The 27194-nt window shown below is 40.4% G+C and overlaps 1 protein-coding gene across 5 annotated transcripts in view; it reads left to right on the top strand.

The window, feature by feature from the left end:
* Positions 1-27194, top strand: part of pald1a (phosphatase domain containing paladin 1a) — a 223924-nt gene that overhangs the window by 187601 nt on the left and 9129 nt on the right. For all 5 annotated transcript variants that reach the window (XM_034193256.1, XM_034193260.1, XM_034193258.1 and 2 more), the window contains one exon: positions 13792-13947. In XM_034193256.1, the coding sequence (XP_034049147.1) occupies positions 13792-13947 (156 nt within the window). The remainder of the gene's footprint in view (positions 1-13791; positions 13948-27194) is intronic.

Here is a 27194-nt window from a genome sequence, read left to right as displayed (position 1 = left end):
TGCTTCAGGTCAGCCAGATTCTACCAGTACTATATATTTTCTAAGTATTACTCTTGCCTCTGGCAACTGAGGCAATGGGAATGTCTCAACATTCCCATTGACATTCCTGAGACATTAACTTTTTTTTTTTTTTTTTTTGGACCGTCACAGACTGTGGCTATGTCATAAAACTTAAGTAAGCAAAAAATTTCTTGGCTGGCTTACCAGGCTCAGGAAATATAAAGTTTGGTGGCTTGAACTGGCCCAGAGCCCCTCAGACCAGTGTTGATGTCTATCCCTACCTGATCTAAACACCATTCCATTTATACTATGCTCACAGTTTTTTGTTTTGTTTTTTTGTTCTTTTTTTTTTCATTTGATGCCTGAGATCCTTGTCTGGCTGATGACAGTTTGCCATGCAATGACTTTTTTTTCTATTCCCTGTACAACTCATTAAAATTACTCTGCACTGGTTTTGAACCACAATAATGTCACTTCTTCTGACATCACTCACAGCTAATGTTCATCCATCAATCTGTCCATCCAAGACACATCCAGCACCAGGCAGTGTGGTGTCCGCATGGGAGCTTTTTGAGATCTGCAGTTTCCCTATAGGTTAACGGACCATGATTTGGTGACTAAACTGTGACACCAGTTGTAGTCCATGTTGTCCTCTTCACCTTTTGGTTGTTTTTTGAGTCTTCTGTCTTTCTGATCACTGGACTGTGCATGCTTGGCAATTTCTTGTTTAGCTTTTCTTTTGTTTATTTATTTTTTTGTTTGTATGGAAAAAGCAGATGGTCACCACACTGAGACTGGTCTGTATGATGTTTCTTCATATAATAATAGCAATAATGACAATAATAAAATGCCAGAGGTCTATTTTCCTGTTGCCAATGTGCTTGCTCAGGGTTGGGTAAGGTTTACACATTACGTCTATGTAGTATCTTGGTGTGACTTGCACCATGATTTGATGATGTATATGTAAATTGAAATGGATTGAATTCTGTCATTTGTCTCTGTCAGCTGCTCATTGCTCAGCTCCCCCTGCCTAAAGCCCCGGTCACACGGCACTAACGAAGGACACCGAAGCCAAAACGAAACAAGAAATCTGGACTTACATTGACTTTCAGAGACATTGTTTAACTGTTGTCCAGCTTCATTCTTGTAGCTGCCGCTTTGTCATAATTTTCAAATTGTTGAAAAATGTGAACGAATCCTGATGACTTCAATTTGTCCGTATTCCATTTTACTTTATGTCTTGATGGTTCCTCATCATTTGTGTAGTTCCCATACCATCAGCGTTCTGTTTTTTCTGTCGTCCAACTTCGTCCAACTTTGTCCAACCTCCCAAGTCGGACGTCTTGCACGAACATTGATGATATCTGAATGGATCAATAACTAAAGCTCTGACGAGCTGAAAGTAACTTGTCCATGTGTGGAACGAAATGTAACGTTGTCATATAGAAACAATAGCGGGGAGAATGTTTTATCAACTACTGTAACTATTTAGGCACGTTGCAGCTGTCTGTGGTTGGAGAGGCTGTGCGCACACACACACAAACGGCTGTGCGCACGTTCGCATGCTGTCTGTGGCTGGAACCTGTGTGTGAGCTTGCGTGTGCGCACATATTGTTTTTATGAAAACAAACCTGTTGTTAAGACAACCAGATCCTGCACCTGCAGCTATGGAGAGCGCACATTGGCTGCAGAAATGATCACAGGCTGGCGCTCGGTCCGATACCCGCTGTCAAGTCACGTCATCGTGAATGTTTTGTTTTGATTTTGTTTAAAGTGCCAAGGTCGCCGTTCCCTTTATTTTTCTATTGTTACTTTCAGTTTTGTTTCGTTCTTTTATGCACTCTGGACTCGCAGGCTTTTTGGTGATGGGAGAAGTGCAGGCTCATTCATCCACTTTTTCTCAACGATTTGTGACTTTGTGACTTTTTTCCTTCGTTCATCAATTGCCGTGTGCCGTGTGACCGGGCCTTAGCACAACACACACAGCTTATGATGCATATGCAGTCCACAAGTGTACAGTCACGTAAACTAAAAGCCACCATCTAGTCTACCCATGTAAGGTTGCTTTTCCAACACATCAGCTGTTGTGGAATTTCAGAACTGTTTTGTGCATCATGTAAAGTCAGGCGCAGTTGTCATTTTCCTGTCCAGCATCTCCATTGTGCACCTAACGAATAGAATGGTGCTGTTTTGAGCGCCCTTGGACATGTTGCACTAAAAATGAGGTGTGGCCAGGCATTGGTAGGTACATTGATATCATTTGGCAGCAGACAGCAGAAAAAAATCTGATTAAAAGTTAAGTACAAAGATGTTCTGACATTTTGATAGTACAATATTTTGGTCATCTTATGTATATACACGCATCTGACAACACTGTAACCACTATCAACACTATCTGCTAAGGGCAGCAGCAGCGGCACAATAGAGTATCTGATCAGTGCTGCCTGAGTAAGCAACAATGGCAACCAAGAAACAGAGTTGTTCCTGGAGCTACTGTTGCAGAGCATTTTATCGATTTTGGCTATTTATGGATTGTCTGTACCACTGCAGTCACTATTCGAGCTCAGAAATTCCGCTGCCCTACTCACAGCCACTGCAGATAGCTCAGCTTTGTATCCCCACCCCTCTGGTATGTTTTCAAAAAAGAGACAATCTGCATTGTATTTTTATTTTAGCTTAAACTGTAGCTGCAACAAAATATTTGAGCAACCAAATATTTGTGCGGCTATGGGCTTGTTTATGCATGCTGCATACAGTACGCAGCCTTAATTAACACTTCTTACTGAACTTTCTATGACTAGGAAAAAAGTCACACAGATGAAAATATATATAAAACAATATTTTAAAAACCATTTTTGCGATTGGAGAGGGGCAAACTGTCACATGATTCCTGTCGGGGTCCAAGAAGCCATTCTGCAAACTCTCATGTACTCTGGATTCAGAATCTGATGTTCCAGAATCTGGATCCGGACCACCTCGAAAATCTAATGGCATCTTCCATGTCCTAAAGTCAATCTATGTTGCAAATTTGGTGAGAATCCGTGACGTAGTTTTTGACATAATGTTTCAAAGCTTATATAAAGTGAAATCTTGATCGAGAATCCAGATTCGGTTTACCTTCAAAATTGAATGAAGTCTACCATGGCCTAATTTGTATCTGTGGTAAAAATTCTGTCCAAATCCGTGCAGAAGTTTTAACAGCCAGACAGACAAACAAATAAACGCCAGTGATTTTATTATGTCCTTGGCGAACGCAAAAATTTGAATGAACTGCACACAGTGCACACAATACACCCACAGATATACATAAAAACTCAAATTCAACACAGCGACAGGAGAAACCCTCACAAAAGATAAGATAGCATTGAATAACTCATACATAGTACACAGCTGAAACACAGACACTTCACTGCTGCCTTGATGCGTGGCACCTCTGCACTCACCTGTAGGGAAAGAAAAAAAAACCTGTCCTTTCGCTTCACTCCTGGCCAATTTATAGGATTGTATTTGTTATTGTGTCAGTCATCACCTCTGACACAGTATGGCACAACACCAAAGAAGTCATGCTATATCCAGACTGTCAGGTGCATGTGAGTCAGCTGTAACGCACTAAAAAAAATTGGCAAGTGCTTGAGTGAGAAAGACAGCTCCAATTCCCAACACTGACTCATATGCAATATATTGTGGCATTTTTACAGTTGAGAATCAATGTTTTTGTCCTTTCTTACACAGGAGATCCCAAGAACGAGATCTGGAAAAGGGTCTGCTTGAGGAGAATTGGTGGCCTCCTTAAGAGATTATCCAATAGTATACAAATAATGAATGTTTATGAGTTCAATGGTACAAATATTTCATGAGGTGAAATATTTCACCGCATTAAATATTTGTTCCATTGAAAGAATGTAAAAACATTCATTATTTGTTTTATATAATGGCTAAAATAGATCCTTCTCATTTGATATTATATTAATTTATAAATAACAAAAAAGTGACTTACATTTTAGTGCAGCACTGCACTGACGTTGTGTACTTCCAGAAAAAAAAGAGAGTTTGTGTACAATCCTCACTCCAGCAAAAAATCACATCAGAAATTTGTCACTGTTGCTCTGACATCAACAGTCTAACACAAACTTTAAATACGAGTCCAAAAATAATTCTGACGATGCACCAACTTCGTGTACTTCCAAAAAAAAAAAAAAAATGCAGTGAAAAAAATCACATCAGAAATTAGTCCAGCTTTTCATTCTAGCTTCCTCCTAACAGCTCCTCATGCCTCCAGATGGCTTACAGCATAGTGGATTTGTTTTGTGTGTGTGCACGCGTTTGTGTGTATGTGTGTACGTGCACGTGTGTGTGTATGTGTGTGTGCGTGTCCATGCGTGTGTGTGTAGAGTGCAATGGTACCAAACATGGAACCAAATTTGCACACTAAAAGGAACTAAATTGCACTGAAGTCCTGCACTGTGAAGTCCTGAAACACTGTTTTTGTTTTTGTTTTTTTTTTGTTTTTTGTTTTTGACAGTGACAATGTCCCTCTTATTACTTCAAGACAAGATTCTAAACATAAAACTCTTGTCAAAATATTGTTCACGGTCTTCTTCATGTCCTTTTGCTTAGCATTGTGTTCTTGTAAACTTTCCAGAAAACCTCTCTCATGATTGCGCTTTCTAAACAGCAGCTGGAGTGCGCCTGGAGAATTGATGCACTTCAGCTGTTTCAGGTCTTATAAGAGATGCCAGATGACAATCTGATTATTTAATTGCGTGATTTTGTTTTATGCGCAAAACATCAAGTCTGGGAACCAGCCCTTGTGCTGTTTGAGGAGGTGATGGTCTAGTGATTAAGGTGTTGGGCTTGAGACCAGAAGGTCCTCAGTTCAAATCCCAGCCTGACTGGTAAAATGCTAAGGGCCCTTGGGCAAGGTCTTTAATCCCTTATTGCTCCCGGTGTGTAGTGAGTGCCTTGTATGGCAGTACCCTCACATCGGGGTGAATGTGACGCATTATTGTAAAGCGCTTTGAGCATCTGATGCAGATGGATAAGTGCTATATAAATGCAGTACATTTACCATGCTTTGTTGCATCCATGACAGCACAGAACCACTTTGGGTCCTTGACTGACCCAATCATCCAGTGCATCCCCACATCTCTAAAATAACCCTTTATCTAACGCAACCAGGTGAAGCGTGGGCATCTCCTTGGACTTCTTCAGCCACTGAGGTCTTCAACACTCCTAGGCGTTGGGTCATTCATAGAGAAATGCGCCTACAATATATCACGTGCCATGTGATATATTTTGTACTCGGATTTACCCGCCATTTAAAGAGCAAAGTGGAGATGGATGCACACCAAATGCTCTTACACAATGTGTCATGGACCATGCACCATACAATGTCAACATAGGGGGCTGGGATTCAACCTCTGAGAATCGTCAATGTTCAGGTCATCAGATGACACATAGAATATTTCTGTTTGCAGTAACCATTTTTTCAAACAGGAAAACACAACTCCAAAACATCAATACGTTTTCATTCACTCAGTGATCAGAAAAAGTCCGTTTAATTTGAAGGACAGCCATGGGTTTGGAAATATGGACTGTCCAATTAGTTGTATCTTGCTCGCATCGTGTTTCAGTGGTACAGTTTGCATTCACATGATATTTCGACAGCTCAGTAAGTGATTGATTCACAGTCGGAGTCTCCATGTGCGCCATTGCCAGGCATGTGCACGTACAGAATGTACCATAATGTGTGTGGTTAATGTGGGCAGATATTCCAGTCTCTGAGTAGGCTGCGCTGATGAGCCCTGTCTCCTCCTGTGGCTTTTGTAATCTCTTCTCACAGACATGCAGTGTAGTTAGCTTTTCTTTTTGTCTAAGAACTTGGTCTTTCTCCTCAAAAAGCCTATTTGCCATTCATTCCCACAATAGTTCTCAGTCAAAGTGTATTTTCTGTGAGGTCATGCTTGTTTGATTTTTGGATTGAGCCGGTGGATATTAAGTTTAAATTTTACACAGTTTTGCATTTGTTGGAACAGGTTTGAGAAATCTATACTTTGATAGAAATTACAGTGTGGAAGAGTTTGCTTACAATGACGTCATGACAGACTGATATTTTTTTTTATCTTACCAAGAACTTGATTTTGAAACCATTTGAATCTCTCATGAGATACACGGATCAGCTGCGGGAGATCTTCATTTACAGTGTGTGGATTGATGCATTTTTCCGCACAAACTCACCTCAACCATGACTTCATGGTTTAATCAGTGCAGCGGTGAAGCAACTGGAAAAAAAAAAAAAAACAGACAAAAGGTTGGGATCTGTAGAAGCCATCATAAAGACATCTGTGTCCCCTTCTCTTGCTGGTTGCTACATGGCTTCTTGGTTCCATCAAAAAAAAAAAAATATGGGCACCATCTTGATCAGTAAAGATCAGTTCTGCAGCTTGAAGCCAGATGATGTGTAAGTTATATTGCTTTCCCTCTGGCCTGTGCAGGCAGTGTGCACTTCGTACCACAGCAGTTTGCATGCTGGATTATAAAGTCTTTTTTTTCCACTTGCACTGTACCTTCGTGCAATATTCCGTTCTGGTGTTACGCGGGAATGGAAGATGGTGTTGCAAAGATTGAAATGTTATCAAGTTTCTCCCCGCTAGCATCAAAACGGACCACTTCTTCCATGGCTTAAGTGAAGGAAGAGGGGAGGCAAGATGGTTTTTGTACCACTTCATTTTGTGACATAATGGAGCCACAACATACAAAGTACCTCTCAGAACAGTGTACAGTGGAACCTCAGTTTTAGAACTTAATTGGTTCCTAAATGTTGTTTTTAAACCGAAACAAATTTTCTCATAAGAAACAATGTGGAATGGATTATTCCGTTCCTGGCCCCAAAAAGAACACTGTGTTTTTACCTTTTAAAACAGCATTTCATGCATAAAAGGCAGACCAAAAAAAAAAAAAATGAATGTGCATAATATCTTATACAAAATACTGTACAGTAATTATAATAAAGTAGACCATTTCATTTCACCTTACCTGTATAAAAGATACTTGAAGTCAGTTCCTTCATCACCTCCCTCTGCTGCTCTTTCTGGAGAAGTTCTAGTTCCTCTGTAGACAGCTCCATACTGTGGTCACCGGCAGTGTTGCCAGATGTACGATAATTATCGTATTTGTACGATAGTTTTGCCCTCTGTACAATGTACGATCAATAATGGGAAAAAATCCAAAATGTATGATAATTTCAGTTGGTTGCCCAAACACGCATCTCTCTCTGACACCCAAGAATCATTTTGCAGGCGTTGCACTCAGGTGGCATCAAAGACACACCATACACAGGGCTGCTGCTAGCTTTGGCCGGCCCGGAACAGTCATTTAAAAGCCCGCCCCCTCTCCATACAAAGTAATGAGTTCCCAATTCTCGGCCCTGCCCCTCCCTCCCTGGGCCCGAGACAACTGACCTTTTTTTTTTTTTTCTTTTTTTTTTTTTTTGCAAAACTTTATTTCAACAAATGCAATAACAAACGAACAAAACACAAGGGCAAAGAGATATACAAGAAAAATAAAAAACGTTTAAGCTCCTTATGGCTCCTTTCTGTGTTCAACAAAATAGTTTGTTTTCACTTCACACTTTCTTTACATTTGTAACTTTTTTTATGATTGAGAAGTTGTGCAACACAGTGCATTTTTTTTTAAAGATTAACGATAAACACACAAAGTACAAAGGTATGCCAGGGGTCAACGAATAAAAAAAAACATAAAATAAATAAATATGTAGACTGTTTTGGCTGCACATACGTAGCTTAGCTAAGTGAAGTAACATGAAAATCAAGTATACAGGCTTTGAGGTTTCTTTGTGTACATTGAGCTCAGCCGTGTGTAGCCTGTCTGTCCAACACTAGACAGGTTGGGGTTTGGTGGAGGATTTGGGTGGGAGGGGTTCTGTGTAGAATCTGATGAATGGCTGCTTGTGTAAACCCGGGTGAGAAGGGCCAATACGGATTGGCCTTTTTACCTCAGCAACCCATCAGTTGGTAATTGGCACCATATGTCATGCAGACAGGACTCAACATAGTGTACACTTCTCAGCTCAGTCTTCACCCATGTAAACCCAGAGAAAGGTCAAAAGCTGTCTGCCTCTGTTCAAGGATTCAGACATGTAGTGCCCTCCATTAGCTCCACTTCATTTTTATATGAAAGAGCCATGCTTTATTATTATCCTGCACTGAAGCTTCTTGTGGCTGCTATTAAAGCCTTGCATGCTCATATGTGTGTCTGGCTGCCTGCCCAGAGCGAGATGCCAGTTTTTAGCTATAAAATATTAAATTTTGAAGTGTTTCAGTGTGCACAATGACCATAACATACAGTAAAATGAAGGCCCTGATGCTAATAACAGTGGGAGAAGCGTTAAACTACCAATATTTAGACCGCAGTTCAGTTCCTAGTGCTGGTATCTGTCTGTTTACTTGGACAACACACTTTATTATGTCCGCGAAGGACGTAATAAAATCATCGGCATTTATTTATTTGTCTGTCTGTCTGTTAGCAAGATTACGTCAAAACGATAGGCCACAGATTGATATTAGACCATGGAAGAACCCATTAAATTTTGGAGGTGATCCGGACTACTTCATGGATTCTCACCAAATTTTCACCACGGACGCATAATTAGGCCAAGGAAGACTCCATTAAATTTTGGAGGTGATCCGGATTCTGATTCTGGATCAAGATTTCACTTTATATACACTTTGAAGGATTACGTCAAAACTAATCCATGGATTCTCACCAAATTTGCACTCCAGATACTACATATATCAGAGCATGGAAGACTCCACTGAATTTGGGAGGTGATCTGGATTTGGATCCGGATTCTGGATCAAGATTTATCATCAGGCTTTTTCATGCACAATCACTCTGACATATTTACCCTACAGTACCATCGTGTTTGCATAAAGGAACTCCGAGACATATTCAGCCACTTGGACATGTTCATGTATCCATCCCCTGACTTGTCTGAAGAAAACTGGCTATAAAAGTGATGATAAATAACATTTATATTTAATTTGTCCAATTAAGTATGGGCTCTGAAAATGGAGAGACTGTATACAAATGTAATGTATACATAGAATACATATTAAGAATAGATGCTGGAATTGAGGGAAACTGAGTGTCTGGGTTTACAATTGTCTTGAATCAAGACTAAGAGCCAGGCTTTCGCTGACTCCCTGGGCTCAGCCATTGGAAGTGTATCTTTGTATCTGTGTGGTGAAAGTGTTGACATTCACTTATATCTGTAGTGGCATTTATGTTTCTAGGTGCTCGGCCATTGAGATTGAGAAACACCAGCAGCATCATTTGATCAACTCCAAAAGATCACTTTGAATTTTCCAGAGTTCCACAAAATAATTTATTTTCCAGTAATCCTTCTAAAGACACTTAATCTATATATTGTCTCAGTCCACCCAGCTATAAAAGGGTAATGGAGTTGGCTGGGGAAGTATAACTTGCATCAGACTGACGTCCCGTTTTGTAGACTTTCATCTGCTTGACGTTGTGGAATCCAAAGATAAGCACCGGCACCAACGGACCTCGGGGCCTATATAGAACTACTCACTTCTTCTAACAGATGAATGTAATAAAGAAATACATTCTGAGAAGAAGAAATACATTCAGTAGAATAAATACATTCTTGATGAAGAAACATTGTAATCAACTAGAATCTGTCTATCTATCTTTCTATCTATCTGTCTATCTGTCTGTCGTTCTGTCTGTCTGTCTAGCTATCTATCTAGCTATCTGTCTGTCTGTCGGTCTGTCTGTCTACAGTATCACTTATTCCTGCTGTCATAGGTTAAAGGAAAAAATAGTGAGTGTTCTGTTTGGTCTTTGGACCGTGCGTGTTCATTTTGTCTACAGTGTTCTGTGTCCTGTGATTGGCCAACCTCCCATCTGACAGATTCAAGCAGAACCACGGGCATTTATGATCACACTCATCTGTCAGCCGAATTCTGCTGTTACCTTTGCTCATGAACAATACCTGGTACTGCTTTTCTCTGAAAGACCACGTTAAGTGAAACGGTGCTGTTGTTCCTACTGGTTTCCTGTGTTTTTGTTGTTTTTCTGTCTCAGCTCATTAAGTCCATGTCTTCCCTTATGAAATGATTTCATCTGCACAAACCTTTTGCATTTTTATAATAATAATAATAATCCGTAGATCATGTAAGAAATACTTTGCTGCGTAAGTAGAATAATGACCTCGACTGCCGACATGGATGTTGATAGGACCTTGGAAGTTGGTTTCTGAGGACTGGATTCCAGCCCATGTCTTATTTTGTTCGAGGTCTACTGCACTTTTTGGAGGTCTTTGGAGCTGGTTGTTGATCTAAAGCATTATAATATGAATACTGTAAGTGCATCTACATATTTTAATTTTATTTTCATGGCTACAAATATGTACTTTTATTACTACTATTATTATAGGCCTGTGATCTATTCTGACCTCATCAGTACCACCTAATGGTGCAAAACAACACTGAGAGTCTATTCTCAGGACTTAATTGCCTAAAAGAACAGTGTGGTCACTAAGCAAAACAGATGGTGCAAGCTATTTTTAAAATCCTATTCAGTCAACAAATACTTTGCATCACTTTTTACCAATACTGGAGCAACTTTAGTTTTTATTCCATGTACCAACTGAACTCAGACAGTAATTCCACAATGTTCAGCCATTTGTAGCACCACCTTTACCTTTTCAGAGTCCTTATGATGAGACAAATATTGTGACGTACTCTTCAACTTGATTGGAATAATTCTCCGTTTTGGCCTTTGTGTAATCCTTTGTTGATCTTCTGAATCAAGCTGTAGTTATCACACTGGGAAGGTTATTATACATTTTTTTTTGTGTAGGCAAAAGTATACTGGGACTGATTGTAAGTGTTGCTTTGTCAACATATATGTAAACCAAAACCTTCCAGACCTATGGTGTACTCTATAGGGTGATGTATATTATATTGATCCTTGTCTTTTGATTGGTGGGGTGTATGTCATGTGACATGGATTATTTGTACCATTTGCCATTGTACTTCATTTACCATGCAATAGTTCTTTTTATCGTGCAATTTTGGTAATATATGAAATGAGCTATTGCACGCCCTGACCACTGTGCATGCTCATACTACCATGGCAGCGTTTACCTAAACATAGCGGAGTTTGTTTTGCTGGCGGACTACGATTTCAAGGAGCTAATTGGCTGTGCTAATTCTTCTAACACAAAAAAACTAATCCACCACGCTGTAAACCATCTGGAGTCTTGAAGGTCTGTTAGGATGAAGAGGATTAAGTTGGGATTAAAAGATGGACTCATTTCTGACACGTTTTTTTGCTAGAGTGAGGAAAGCAGATGGCAGTCTGTACACAAAGTCAGTGCATGGCATCATGGACTACATCATCAGAATTGTTTTTGTTTTTTTTGGGGTTTTTTTCCAAGTTAACTGAGAACAATTTTGGACTCCTATTTAAAGTTCATGTTGGACTGTTGACGTCAAAGCACCAGTAACAAACCCCAAAATGTAAGTCCCTTTTCTGTTGTTTACAAATTAATAAAATATCAAATGACAAGGATCTATTTTCGTCGTTATATAAAAGAAATAATGAATGTTTTTTCATTCTTTCAATGGAACAAATATTTTCGGCTAATATATCTTGGCTTTGCCTCGTTGAATGGTGCGTTCCATTTTTTACCTCATGAAATATTCGTACCATTGAACTCATAAACATTGATTATTTGTATACCATTTAAACAAGCGAATGTAGGTTGTCAGATCACTTAAAACATGTATTTATGTTTGAAGCACAGAAAAAAATATGTCTCTGAGAATATTTGCCTTCAATGGAGGCATGACCATAAATTGATGTTTGTGACATATGTCACATAAGTCTAAAACGATCTGTTTAAGGCATGCAATTTTCTTGTAGTGGGGTAGTTTCTGTTTGTGCAGACAGAATTGTTTCACTTTGAGCTTCTTTAACATGGAATCTGCTCTTTGTCTTGCTCATTAACTTGTTGTAATCAAAAGCGTACAGCTGTTTATGACCATTAGTGATGTAAACATCGTTGTAAACACAACTTAATCATTCTCTTGTGTTCACACGTTTAACGACAGTTCGTTCAGTAAATTTCATTGTCTCAACAGTTCCTAAGCCTTTGCATTGACTGATGCTTTCATTGACGCCTGTCTCTCTCAGAGCTTTTAAATGTGGTTGCAGTTTGTCAACACAAAGGTCTGAGAAACATTAAAAACACCATCACTGAAATTCTAAAGCTCTCAAAGTGGTCAGAGTTCAGTGGAATGAATAAACAAGCTCATTTTCCTGCGCCTTCTCCTCCGTTGTTGTATGAGGCTCTGAGTGGATGAGATGTTCTGCCGAGCACATGGGCTCGGCCCGTGCACACTTCAGGTTCGTGTCAATTTTGCAATTTTAAACTGATCCGTGTGTGTGTGTGTTTGCAGTATGCACACTTTAACAGTGTGGAGTATCAGGGTCCACATTTGGAAATGTTGCAAGCCCCCCTGAGGGTGCAGGGTACACACGGTGATCAGGTTCACCTGGGCATCACTGCATATGCTCCCATGAAGCTACACTGAAGCCTGGTTCAGAATACTGAGGCGACTGTCACCGTGTCACCATGTTTTGTGGAATCTTGGAAAACTGGGATTCTCCCACAGCTGTTTGAGAACCCGCTGTAAACTCCATACTGTTATTTTGTGGCGTTGAGCTCTGGAATGTAGTTTTTTGTGGCGTACTATGCACACAAATGATTCTGATTTCCCCAGTTGGATTGCTATGATGGATTTGACTAATTTTCCATACAGATCAAAGTTCGGTTTTTACGCCTTCATCCATCAAGAAGCCAGAGGTCCTCATCATGTACGCAGCCTGTGTACAGCTGTCGTCGTCGGGAAACGGCAAAAAAAAAAAAGCAGAGCGAGTCCAACACTTGTCCCTCCTGTTGAAAACATGTCTGCTTATACAATCAAATCTGTCCAACAAACGCTACTCTGTAAGAAGTGCCTTCGTTAGATACACAAGTATAGATGTGTTTTTGTTGTGAATTTTGCCTCCAGTACTAGCGGATGTTTTTTTTTTTTTTTTCTCCTCTCTTTCCTTTGATACTCATCTTATTTCTGAACTGGAGATTATTCCTGATACTGGGCTATGGATGCTGAGTAATGTCAGACTGATTGGGTCCAGAGGTGATTCCTTCTGCAGCTGAGGGTCTTGGTTCCATATGTCAGACAGTGTGATGAACCACAGAGACTCCGATTATCAGATCATGTTGTGCATCATCATCATCATCACTTAAGATCATTTGCCTTTTTGAGTGTGTTAGATTTGCAACAGATGATTTTTATCCAGTTTATATGACTTTCAGTTTCTTTGTTAGAATGTTATCGTGGACCATTTTGATGAATTATTGTGGAATAATACATTTTTATTGCATTTGTCTTTTTTCTTTCTTCTTACAAACTGCTGCAAGAAATGCTATGAATGATGCTGTTAGAGGAATTACATTTTTCATGATACACTTGAGCACACGCGAGCATGTCGACTCTCAGACATGAGGCAGAGTAAGTCCTTATTAATAGTTGGCTGGGAGACCACTTGGGAACATCAGGAGCTATGAGCATGCTACTCCACTGGAGTTGCATCAGGAAGGCCAAGTCCACAGGTAGTTCAGAGAGGAAAAATAACTTCACTTTTACCAATAGACCTTTTAACGTCTTTTCTTAGATGAAGAGTGGTAAGACGGAGGAGGAGTGTCAGCAGCTGCAGCTGAGGAGCCTGCAGTACCTAGAGCGCTACATTTACCTCATCCTCTTCAACACATACCTGCATCTGGAGAAGAAAGACTCTTGGCAGCGCTCCTTCACACTCTGGATGGAACAGGTATGTCATCTCAGACCTTGTTGAGTATCTGCAAACAAGTTATTTTTAATGTTTACTCTTGTTCCGTGAGAGGAACATTGGGTATGGTTTCTCCGCCGCACAAATTGTAGATTTCTGAACGAGAGTCGTCTCATTCACATGAAAAGAAGCAGAGGTGTCATGATAGAGCTTCTAGCATGAACCAGACTTGGACTGGGATCTGTAGTCTTCCCCCATTAATACTGAAGACAGGGTCTAGAATTTTAGCTTTACCTGACTGTTAACACTGTTTAACATTTTAGGACTGATTTACTATGATATACCTAATTCTAATCCTAGATTATGTTTGACATCCCCTTCCTAATGTAAACCAGTCTGAATGAAATGATCCAGACCAAATGATCGACGTGTATCTGGTGGAGAGTACGTGTCTGAAGCCTGATTAAACTTCTGATTGTTTTTTTCTTCGTGTATGTAATCCAGCTGCACAATACACTTATGAGCATCCATTAAACAATTTAACACAGTCTTATTTACACAGCATGTTTTATTAGAAACACAATGTGCTTTAGATTAAAGCCATTCAGCAACAGTACAACATAATCACACTGATGAAAAATACAAAATCAGCCACTAACCACCCACCATGTAACAACGTACCGCCTAACGTATGCAAAATCCATTTTTTTGGGGGGGGGTTTACTGGCGAATAGGCCGCTAATCCTATGTCGTGGAACAGCGCCCATCATAGTCATTATCGTCGTCCGTTTATTACTATATCTCAAAAAACTGTCTGACAACTTTTCTAGAATTTGGCAAGGGCGTAATATGTGTATTTGACCTTGTTCCTGTCTAAAAGTCATATTCATACATTCGTTCATTTGGAAATAGCAGCCATTTTTTAATGCTGAAAATAGCCATTTTCAGCACTTAAAGGCAATTTTCTCAAAAACTGTCTGATGACTTTTTTTTCCTAATTTGTCAAGGGCATAATATGGTTTGTTGATATATTTCACGTCAGTAAATTATAGTCATAGATTTGTTCCTTTAGAAATGGTGGCCATTTGTACGCTGAAAACAGCCAGTTTGGGTATTTGGACCCAATTTTCTGAAAAACTGTCAGATAACTTTTCTTTTAATTTAACAAAGGTACAGTATTGGTCATTGACATTGTTTCCATCCCAGAATTATTTGCATAGATTTGTTAGTTTGGAAATGGCAGCCATTTTTAATTGAACCGGTAACCCACAGGGCCTTTGGCACTCTAATGTTGTTATGCTTGTTGTTGCTGTATGTGTGTCGAAATATTTTTGCACACACAAATATTTTATTAACATTACATAGTAGGGAGTGGATGAGCATGGTAGATTTTGGGAAACATCTTTGTATACGTTTGCATATTAATGAAGTTGAAGTGACTTTTCTTCTGTACAATAATACGTCAGTAACAATACATAGTACATGTACAGCCGAGTCCATAACTATTTGGACAGTAACAGACTCATCCTTAATTCATGGGGTTTATCAAAATTTCCCAATATGATGACAGATGGCAAAAATTTCCAAATTTTGGCCATTAGTATTGGTATTGCCTCCATTTTCAGAGCATAAAAGTGCTACAGTCTGCAAAAACTTGTCTGACTGTGAGAGAAGGAGACAAGTGAGGAAAACCACTGAAACACCCAGACAACTTTGAAGAAGTTATAGGCTTCTGTGGATATGACTTTTAAAAAATGGTGCAGTGTTTTCCTGTTGCATCACTAGTCACATCTTCATGGTGGAGTTTAGTGGAAGAAGATTTTTAAACAAGAAAACAGTTCAGATCTCAGCTTGAGCTCCCATGTGCCTTCTAGCAAACTGTAGCTGAAATCCTTGGCAGACCTACAGATGTTTTGTAATGTTTAATAAACATAAATGCAAGTTATCAGTGCTACAGGAGCGAGAGACTGAAAGATGGACACATCCCCCCCCCCCCCCCCCCACACGAAATTCTGATGACTGCAGTGGTGGGCACACTTCCGATAATCCGATAACAGATAATTATCGAAGATAATGTTTTCATTATCGGATTATCTTTTTAGATAAATTTCCATCATCGGACTAACGATCTTCCGATGAATTACTGTCCGATAACTTTTAGACCGATAACGTACTAAACTAAGCTGAACAGTGAAAGACATTTTTAAAGCTGTTGAGACCTACCTGTTAAAAGTTTCCTGATAAGCATGTTGTTCTACCCTCTGCAATCAGAAACCACTCTATCGTCTGTAAGCAAAGGAGAACTGGTGACCAAAAAAAAAGTCATTTCCTTTAACACCATACTAATAAAATCGCAATGTCACCAAGTCATCCAGAGGCATACATGTTTAACTTATGGTTCAAATTTTAACCACTCATTTTAGACAAGTTATTTAAAATTATTGTCATGTCTGAAGTTTATAAAGTGAAAATATCAGATATATGTTTTCGTTTTAAAGTAATGTGCTAATTTTTAAGGTTTTGTGAGCACATGCTGTGCCAGGCAGCAATGCATTATGGGTAGCATAAGGTAATCTTAGACGTTCATGACAGGACAGATGCATTTCAGACACTCTGTTCAGGGTCCACAGATAACAGCATTAAACTCTAGTGCCTAAAACCCTTGTGAATATATTCTCTGGGTTTATAGACGTTAGTGTATTTGCGTTTGTTAAATTCCACGCATCTTAAATGTAGCAGACACGGATTATCTGGAATTTTGTTTGACATTTTTTCAAGGCTGCTACTGCCATCTACTGGTCAGGAGTGTTCATGGCAGTATTAAACGTCTGGGTACATGGCTGCTCTCAAAGTGTTGGTATTGTCCATTGTCCAGGCGCTTTTTGTGTGCATATATGTTAACTTTGTATTCTAAAACTACGGTTAGAAGTAATTCCGACTCCTTATCGGTCCACACGAACGAGGTTGGCGCCATGTTTTTAGTTTTTGTGGAAGTGACGACAACAGAATAAGTCTCCTGATTGGATAGAATTTTAATCAGTACCGCCACCCAAAGGTTTGGCAGACTAATTACAACACATTTATACGGTTCAATGTGGATGGATTTTTTTTTTTTTTTAAACGACGTAGTGTGGATGACGTTTTTTCCCAAACTGAAAGGGTAAGATATTCGGTTTTACAAATACCCGACAACGTGTGTACATGGCCTTATGTCTGTGAAAGGCACTATATAAATAAATTTACTTACTTACTTACTAATATTGAGTGCACGTTTTACAACATCATAAAAGTTTTAAAACATGCAATTGCGATGACACTTCCAGGGCTCCGTAAAAATGCCTGTTTTTACAAATAAAAATGGAATATTTTACAAAAGCACATTTATCTTTAAACCAACACACGACACACGTCACATTAACGTGTTGGTTTACATAATGGATTACTGAACCAATCACTGTTTAGCACTTTTACCCAGAATGCTTTGTGGTCTGTGTTTGTTACAAAACCTCAGAATTAGTGCCTTATTCTTAACTTTGTACAAATGACAGAATTGACATTAATGGAGTTATTCTATCAGTATTTTCAAAAAACCATAAGTTAGTATGACTTTATTTTTCAAGACCTCCGCCTGACTGGTGTGTTGAAATTGATAGGGAGTTGGCCTTATGGCTGCTCTTGGTGTGCCTCTGTGGTGGGAGCGCTGTTGTAAACAAGAGCTTCCAGCAGGGGCAGAATGTTGAAAGAAAAATGATTATGATTAGTAAAGAGTTGAGTTTTGTGGGTGCTCTCAGGATTTGTCTGTGCTGTTTCCTGCAGGGGGCAGCATGGTCAAACATTTCTGCTTATTCTTTAGATCTTTTACCGCTTTTGATGCTTTCAAAAGCGATCGTGTTAAAAATCAATTTTAGCTCTTTAGTAACTGCAAATGTCCCATAGACAACACCGGAATTTATCGGTTATCGATTATCTGTAACTTCCGATATATTTTTGGGTGGTTTATCGGTTTATCTTTATCAAAGATAACTTTTCAGTTATCTTATTATCTGTTATCGAAGTTAATTTTTTGGTTATCTGTGCCCACCACTGGCTGACTGTCATGTGTTGCCAGAGCTTGATTTGGACCTCCCCCCCCCAGGAATTTAAGAATTTACAAGCATATTCTCTCTTATTACAGGCTGGTTCTTCACACATTGAGCTCCATATCGTCTCGCCTCTGTGTTTGTTGGTGCATTGTTCGTTTGGCCAGCTGTGCCCCTACAGTAAAGTCGAGAATTTATTAGCATTCCAAACAAATGAGTAACCTGTAAATGCTACCCAACAGATGCACAGATGTGCACTGCAGTCAAAATATGTTACAGTATTTTAAAATCACACAGCGGTTCAAATAGCCTTGTCACTGTGATCAGTTGGTGTCAGTCAGCAGGGAATCTGTTTTTCCTGGAATAAATGTAGTGGTTTAGATTAAAGGTCACTCTGCTTGGTCTTCATAAAAACTCTTAATTGTCCTGCTCTTCGAATGTTAATTCCAAAAGTCCTAAAATCTTACTTGTATATTTTCATAGTGCAAGCATCAGCGTCTCTGCAAAGTTTTTTTTTCCTCCATGCTGAATGAAGATTTTTGAGTGTCATTTATCTAAAGGTATCAATAAAAGAAGCGCATTGGTCACAGTTGGGAATTTGTACAAATTCTCAGTTATTTTCTTATTTGTGAGCAGACGACAAGAGTCTGGAAGCTTTGACAACTGCTGAATGAATAGTTCTTCTTTGTTCTTACTGATGCAGAATTAACACAAAGAAAAATTTGGGAGCCCCAAAAATAGACTGGAGTAATCGCATTGAAAACAGCTGCCATAGAAATATGCATCATCATTCAGAGGTTATTCTTCCTGTTTGGAATATGAAATATAAGTGGTGTATCAAAAGGATGCTAGTGGTACATCAGTGCCATGAGAAAACGTAGACGTGCGTATAGTACAGTCGAGCAAACACGGTCAAAATCGGGTGGTCCTATGGTAAAGGAATTACAGTCAAATCTTGTTAAATGATAAGATTAAAAATTTGGCCAGATTATATACAATAGGCGGGTGACATTTTTTTCAATGGTGGTAATACATTAAGCAAAATTTGTGTAATGAGTTGGAGTTCAGAGTGTTTTTAGAATGTTAGACCTCAACAATTTTTAGAAGAGGAATTCAACATTTTTATTTCCTGCTAATTTTGTAATTTTTTAGTGTTAATGTACTGTCTTAATGTATTTATAAATTGTTTAGGTTGTTGTTATCACACTATTATTATTATTTTATTTTATTTTTACTTCTGTTTTGTCATTTGATTTTTAAATGGACCACAATGGAAATAAGTGTTTTCACTGTCTTGTGTCGTCCATGTATTTTTAACGTACTTACAATTATATTATGTACTTACATCAAACTTACTAAATAAAATAATTCACCACAATCACACTTTTAATATAAAGATGACTTACCGCCCCCTGCTGGATTGGCGTGTGAGTCCATAATGTAGCTGGCAACATCCATTGTTCAGTGTTGTTAGCTAATATCCATAGCTTCTCCAAAAATAGTCCTATCAATGTTCCATTTTGGCCGTGTTCATCCTTGACCTAAAATACATAAGCATACCAAACGGCAAATGTCAGCTCTCCACAGTTTCTCTCACTGTCTTTTCCGCAGTCTGCAGAAAGCAGGTGCTTCTAATTTTAGACAGGCAGAAACACAGGCAGTTGCGGAAGCCATCAAACAGACTACAGTTTTCACTCACTGTATCGGCAACATGAGACTTAACTAAACTGACTAAACCAGTTCAACTACAAAAACACAAAAAATCAAAAATTCTAACAACACTGTTAAACTAACATGAACCACAATAACAACATTTAAAACCCCAAAATCATGAACTCCCATGGTGCATTGCAGCTCAGTGTCCATTGTTTACTGGTTAGCTAAAATTGCTAATTTCTCCAAAAATATTAGTCCTATCAACTTTCTGTTTTCGCAGTGTTTATTCTTAACCCAAAATACAGGCATACCAAATGGCAAATGTCAGCTCTCCCTGGTTTTTGTGATTGAAGCCATGCACGCACGCACGCACGCACGCACGCACGCACGCACGCACACACACACACACACACACACACACACACACAGATGCCATCTGGCTATTATATATTGTAGGATTGCTCAATTATAAAGTAAAAAATAACTTAATGTGAACACTCAACACTGCTTTCCATTGAATCAGTAGTTCTCCTGATGATGGCACTATAACAACTATTTATAGTTTGAAATATTTTGGAAATTAAAAGGAAACAAGCCTCAAATCTGTTTATTTATTTATTTATTCTTATGCTGTGGGATCTTGTGTTGCTTCATCATGGGTGTGCATCAGGACTGCACTTCAACACTGCAACATTTATTGGGACTACAGAATGTGGTTGTCTGAAACAGTACCAGAAATGGAAGTCGGTGACAATCTTGACTTTTTACCATTTCCTTTAGGGCCCCTTCACATATAGCATGAAGTTGGACAAAAGAAGCAGAAACCAGCCAAAAAATAGAAAATAAAATTGAATTGGTAAGCCGTGAAAAATTCCAGCCGCTGTTGGGAGAGACACACGGTCGGACAGGCGTGAAAGATCTTGCAACGACAGTGTCCTGCATGCTCGTGTGCGTGCACACGAACACAGTGCAAGCACATGGAAAGTGTGACACCACATCACGCTCACACAGCAGCCGCAGCAATCACATGCTGGACAAATGTACATAAATCAACAAAACTGTGTAATAAGGACAAAATAATGAGCGAGCACAGAACATTATAAGAACAATGAATGTACTGTTTAAATGTAAGACAATCACGTTACTGGTAATGATTCTGTTCTCACTGTAAAAAAAAAATGAAGCAATTTTTAATATTGAATTCCTGTTATGAAGAGCAGACAATACAAGAATTATTCTCCTCCTGGACAAGGAGGTAATGAACTGACATGGATGACTTTTTCTTCCTTTGAATGATCAGATGCACTCATATCCTGAACACATCAGCCGGCTCCGCGTGTCCCTCTGTCCAGTGCACACTGATGCCCTGGTGACTGTGTTACAAAGGTGATATGTGGTTTTATTTATTACCATATGAGGAGAGCTCACCGATCACGCATCACGGTGGCGTCTTGTCAGTCGATATTCTGCATGGCATGATATGTGTTCACCAGCTGTGCATATTAATGATACAGTGGTCAAGTGCAGCCCATAGCTGTGCACGCTGAGACGTGGTTGGAGCGATTCAGTTTGTTTTTATTTTTCCACATGTCATCATCGTTTGCAGACACGCGTGCAGCACCGTGCCTTACACATGGGTGATTGGAGCACATGTAACAAATATGTGTTCCCCAGCTTTGTGTTCTGCTGACGTCGCGGCTGAGGTGTGGAGTGGCGCAAGCTGCAGGAATGCAGCACTGACCGTGTGGGGTTGTCAGCCCCCTCCCTGCTTAGTTTCGAATGACATCCAACCCATGACATGACTACATGTCAACCATGGTCCTAGGAGCAAATGCATAGCTGTAGTGGGTGTGTGCGTGATCATGTCAATCAATACAGACATCACATTATCGACATGCCCACCTTCCAATTGCAGCAGCGCGCTCACATGGATGGGCTTATGTCTCCAGGTTGTGTGGCCACGCTGATTTTTTTATGAGGCTGTCAGTCAGGCTGGCACATGACGGACGGACCATGTGGATGATGTGATTGCGTGTCACGTGACGTGCTTGTCTGGTCAGATGGCACAATGGCGCTGTGACACGCAGGCAGGCTGGGTTCTTATTTTCATCTCTGTTGTGGTTGTGTAGGTTTGTGATATGCCATGGTGTTCCACAGCTGTCAGCTGTTCCATCATGGACATGACTGCCATCTAGCTGTGCTCGCTTTGCTGACAGCCGTCACACTGCACTGCAGCCACCCTTCGCAACCTCAGTCGCACCCCAGCTATAGTCTCGTCGTGGTGTGGGGGGGTGACATACTCACATGCCATCTGTGTTGAATGGCAGGGGGACACACGCACTCACCGCATGCCATTTGTGTTGTGGGGGTGGGGGGGGGTTACAGCACAATCACACACCATTTGTGTTGCTTGGTGATGGCACACTTAAGGGGCACTTAGAAAATGTGGGGCCTGCCGCGCTGCCAGCTTCAAAGTGGTCGCCTATTCTCTACTGTTGTGCTGGCTGCGCGAATGGTCCTGCCTTTTCTAAGTGCCGTGTGAGTGGTGCTAGATGTTCGTACGTAGCGCCTGGACTCTGGCAGACTCTGGGTTGAATGGCCACTCGCCTGGAATTTGCTATCATTCAGCCGCTGGTGTGAAGGCTGACTCGATTGTGCCATTCGGCCATGGTTCAACATTGCTAATGATGTTGAAAAGCCCCTCAGCCATGGCACGATATGTCAGACCTGCGTTCGACATGCCGTGCGAATGTTGTAAGCATGATCAGATGGCAGTGCGATCTCATCTTGCCCATTGTACGAATAGGTTTTCGACGCGAGCGGCACGCAAATGTAGAGTGCATGTGCTCTGCCCGAATGAATGTGGCGACTGCTGTATGAGGACTTTGAGTGGGGCTCGGAATTTTCACGAGTGCCATTCGGCTTCAATCGTGTTATGTGTGAAGGGGCCCTTACTGATCACTCATCAATGTGGTTGGTAATTTTTTTTGTTTTGGAATATTTGTAGTGGAATATTCTCATCCATGTTCTTCTTTCTTTTCATTTAACCAGTCATTCATTGAGGCAAAGTTGTGTCATTTCATTTGTGTTTTTAGACCACACTCCTCACAAACTAACTGAATGGAATTTGAATTAATTGATTAAAAAGCCAGAGAATTCCTGAAAAACTCTCACCTGTTCAAGTCAGCTTCCACTGTTGAGATTGTTTTTTTCTGTTCACACATGACTAAAAGTAAGATGAATTTATTTAATTGCCTTTTATAATGCAGTATACGTGCGACATACTGAGTACACGTTCCTCACATTGTGCCGGTGTGAACTGTCCCACTTTCATCCATTTGTGGCTTTGGCCCAACCAGACATCTCCAGCCAACTCCAGTGCACAATCATTAAGCCATCATCAGTGTCCATGGGAGCAACACTAATGAATAATTGCAGCGCCGGAGGCTTCAGTGAGGGGTCATCACCATCACTGGCTGTACACTTAAAACCACAGTTACAAAAGCTGTCAGCACTGAATTAGCAGTTATCCTGTTATCTTTTGACACATATGTGAGAGGATTTTATTAAAGAAGAATGTTATATTGTTATATTGCGCTGCTTATGTGGAATAATAAAAAAGCAAAAAGAAAAAACACACCATCCGGGATGCGAACTCACGCCTTTCAAAACCTCTGTTTCCCAGCCAGAGACTTTACCACTGAGCTACAGAGCTGTTCTTTTTAAGCTGCAGGAATCTGCCTCATATCAGGAAGGGCATGGAAGTATTACAAAACATTTTTTAAATTACACACCATATAAAAACACCACATTTATCAAGCGAGCAATACAAATATGATCCGTCTGTTTCTGTGGTGATGACCCATGGTCACAGACATACAGTCATGAAATGACATGAATTAGAAGCAGTGTGCTCTGATCATGTCCATATCTACTGGTTAGGTGCGTCCATTCGGCCGGTCACGTGTTCTGCCCGACACGCGTATCTTGTGGACGGCGTGCCACAGCACAGACACCACGTCATGTGTAACAGAGCTCACATGGATGACATGATGGTCAGATCGCTCACTGCGTGGTCTGATCTGACGGTCCGTTTCAACCTGGGGGTGTGTCAGTGTCCGTTCCATGTGCGTGCTCGCTTGCTGAAACTTGTCGCCACCACGGTGATATATGTTTTTATTTATGTCCACACAAATACAGCCATCAGACACACGTGCCTCACAGTGGTCAGTTGTTAGTCCATGACTGTCCAAACACAGTAGGTGTTGTATAGCTGGAATGTCCAGAATGACAGATCACCACAGATGCTTCTGTCGGAAGCCACGCCTCCCGTGAGTGGAGCGCACACACCCACGTGTCAGGGTGTGTGTTTGCAAAGTCATACTTGTGGGGAACTTAGACAAACTTCACAGCAGTACGACACTGGTTGTCTGCAGTCTGTTGTCATGCCAAGAGTGCGACTGACCACACATTTTCTAAGTGCCATGCAAACGATGTTAGGTGTTCATGCGTGCCACCTGGAATTTTGCTGATACCTGCCACGAGAGGGTCTGATGGGTTTGCAAAGCGCACACTCTGTCTTTCAAGTGCTTGTGTGTGCAAATAGTTGTAGCAACAGGTTATACGAGGTGTTGGCGACAGGGATGACATTGCACGGTTTGCACACGATTCCTGCGTCATGCGCACTAAGTGTGCACTTCGTCCAAACTTCACACTATGGGTGAAGGGGCCCTTACATATCAAAATGTTCAATTTCAGCTTTCTGAATTGTAAAGATATAATGTTGCTCTAAATCTGAAAATATGAATTGTGTTTTTAGAAAATCTTCAAGTATTTTGTTAAAATACAGCTTTATAAATGTGGATGAACTGTTTTGGTGCCATAAATGCGTTTACTAAAGTCTTTGGGTCACAAAAGTAGTGTAATACATGAAAAAGATCTGAGATTGATATATAATAAATGTCTAAAAAATAAAATGTGCTGTGCAGTGCCGCCTGCACAGAGTTGGTATATTTCAGGAAAAAGGTGGAAAATCTCAGCATCAGTGAGTTAAAGTCCACCCTCATATTTGTTCTATCCACCCACTAAACCATCTGATTTTAATCAGTTCAACTCTTCAGGCAGTTAGTAAATGAGCTAGTCAGTTAAATGTTTTAAGTGCAGATGTAGAAGCAATACACGGCAGGACGTTTACTCACCAAATTTGGGGTTTTCCACCTCTGTATGTTTGTAAAAAAAAAAAAAAAAAAATCACTTACCAGTGTCTGCTGGATGTCTTCTATTTTCACCTAGATACTTATCATATGAATAAAATCCCTCAGTCACAAAAGCTCTGACATCTGCATGGCCAAAATTCTTCGCTGAGAATCTCAGACTGACAGACGCTGCAGCCGTTGAAAGCACAGAGTAGCACTGACGTCGCAAGACCATGTGAGATTTTGCAGTTTCTAAAATTGGCTATGAGTTACTGATCGTCTTGAGGGAAGGTGAAAACTACAGCTAAGAAGTTGTGGTTTTAGAAAGTGGTCACAGTCTCTGTGGCATTCTTTCACTGATTAATTAAGAGAATTCTAACAGAAAGTTGATTTGGACGTGTCGGCACATCTGTGGGGTGCTACTTCTGTTTAGCACTTTAAATTAAAGTGAAAAGTCGTCACTAAAAGGCCATCTTCATTGTTTAATTTCAGCTCCATTGTGATGTGTATAAAAGCAAAAGCGAAAACAACACAAGCAAAAAATAAAACAACACAAGCAGTGGTAGCCACAGCATCAGTAACCATAAAGTCAGGTCAAACTAAGAGCAGTGAAATAATGCTAACCAAGTTAACAGCCATAGTGATGGGAGCATTTGTTACTAGTCTCAGAATAATTACTTCATGAAGTCCCACAATTGACAACTTATTGTAAATCATTATTATACAGCATTGAAGCAGAAGCAGATTCACAGAACTGTGCACGTTGTGCACCTGTGTGCATGGACCAGTTTAATATGTACATCCAGTCACATAATAGTCTTAAAGATCAGCAGCATTTATCATTTCACACGTTCGATTTCTTCATTTGAACCATTTGCACAAAGTAACGTTTTCTGCCGTGTTTTGTCTGCACTTGTATCTCCAAAGCTTCTCGTTATGGCTTGTTTCCAGATGACACTTGTCTGTATAATTGAAGATAAAAAAGCTGCCATTGGAAGGGGATACATCTTTTTTACGTGTACGTTAATGAAACACGGTTGCTGACGTCATTAGAGGAAGATTGCCTCTTGCTATTAAGCAAGAGCAGAGACATCAGAGGAGGTGTTGGAAGTGACCTCGAGTTTTCATAATCCAAAGTGTAGCCCTTTGTACAATGGTATGACTTGTGTTCAGGTCATTCCACAGATGCCTGGAGGAGAGCTACCTATCAGTCAGTCCAGCTGTTTTGATGTCTGGCACAGAGGCCTCCCTGTCCTCTTGGTCTGGTGTGTTCACCTCTTTCAGATAGCTGACTGTGGGAATGGCCAGAGCCTCCTTAATGCTTGGCCCCTCCCCTTCCTCCTGCTACCTAATGAGTGTTGGAGTTTTTGATCTCTTCAAGACAAGATGAAAGACGTATGACTGTGCTGGTTACAGTCAGTTGGCTAAAGGAAATTATTGTTAGTCCTTGGACAAAAGCACCAGATTTGGCATGAAGTTTACTTTGGCCTTCATGACTTAACATTAATACAGGTGTAGGACAGGAAAATCCAAAATGTTCAAAAGTTGCAGAAGAATAAAGGTCTAGGACTTTCGGGTCTTGGGGCTTCCTGTCTTACGGTTTGGTTGTGAGGCTCGGATGCTAATCGGTGGCATCAGTGATGAGTAGATGTCTTTGGGAATCATTGGTTACAGCTGGAGTGACGTTCTCTCAAACAAATGGTTACTGAGCCTCAGGTGAAGCGTATCACTTGCATTGTCAGGGAACGTCATCTACAAAATTTTAGTCGTCACTGAGAAATTTGATACATGATGCAAATGCCTCAGTGTTGAAGATCTGAACAACAAGAAAAGGCCAAGGAGATGCACCCTTTTCACCTGGCTATGGCAGATACACGGCTACTTTCAAGAAGTGGGGATGGACTGGTTGTCTGCGTGGGTGGTTGCTATCCAGAACTCAGGGTTGTCTACTTGGGTGGTTGCCATCCAAGACCTGGCGTGGTTCGGTAGGGTGGTTAATGCGGCTATGAGTGGCATCAGTGCCTAACGTTAATCGAATAAAGACAAGTCAGCATCCTGAAGGCTGATGATCTCAGAGTGTGTGAAGGCCACTGCAGAGAACTCCGGTTCCTTGACACATCCCCTGTTTAGACAGCTGGTGCTGTGGAGTCTATGACTCAGGTTAAGTGTTCCTTTTAACAGCGCAATTCCAAACTTTCTCCGGGGAGGCCCATCTACTGACTAATGGTTCCGCTGCACCCACCCACTCACTTGTTCCCACAGAATGCCATTCAGCTTCAGACATAAGCTTGACTTTACTTTAAGGTCCATCAGCACATCCATTTGTAATAAACGGGTTTACATCAAATGAGGGCGACAT

The sequence above is a fragment of the Thalassophryne amazonica genome, chromosome 18, assembly GCF_902500255.1.
Source record: "Thalassophryne amazonica chromosome 18, fThaAma1.1, whole genome shotgun sequence".
Taxonomy (NCBI): Eukaryota; Metazoa; Chordata; class Actinopteri; order Batrachoidiformes; family Batrachoididae; genus Thalassophryne; species Thalassophryne amazonica.
Note: the sequence above shows the minus strand (reverse complement) of the source record. Positions and strands in the feature narration are given on the sequence as shown.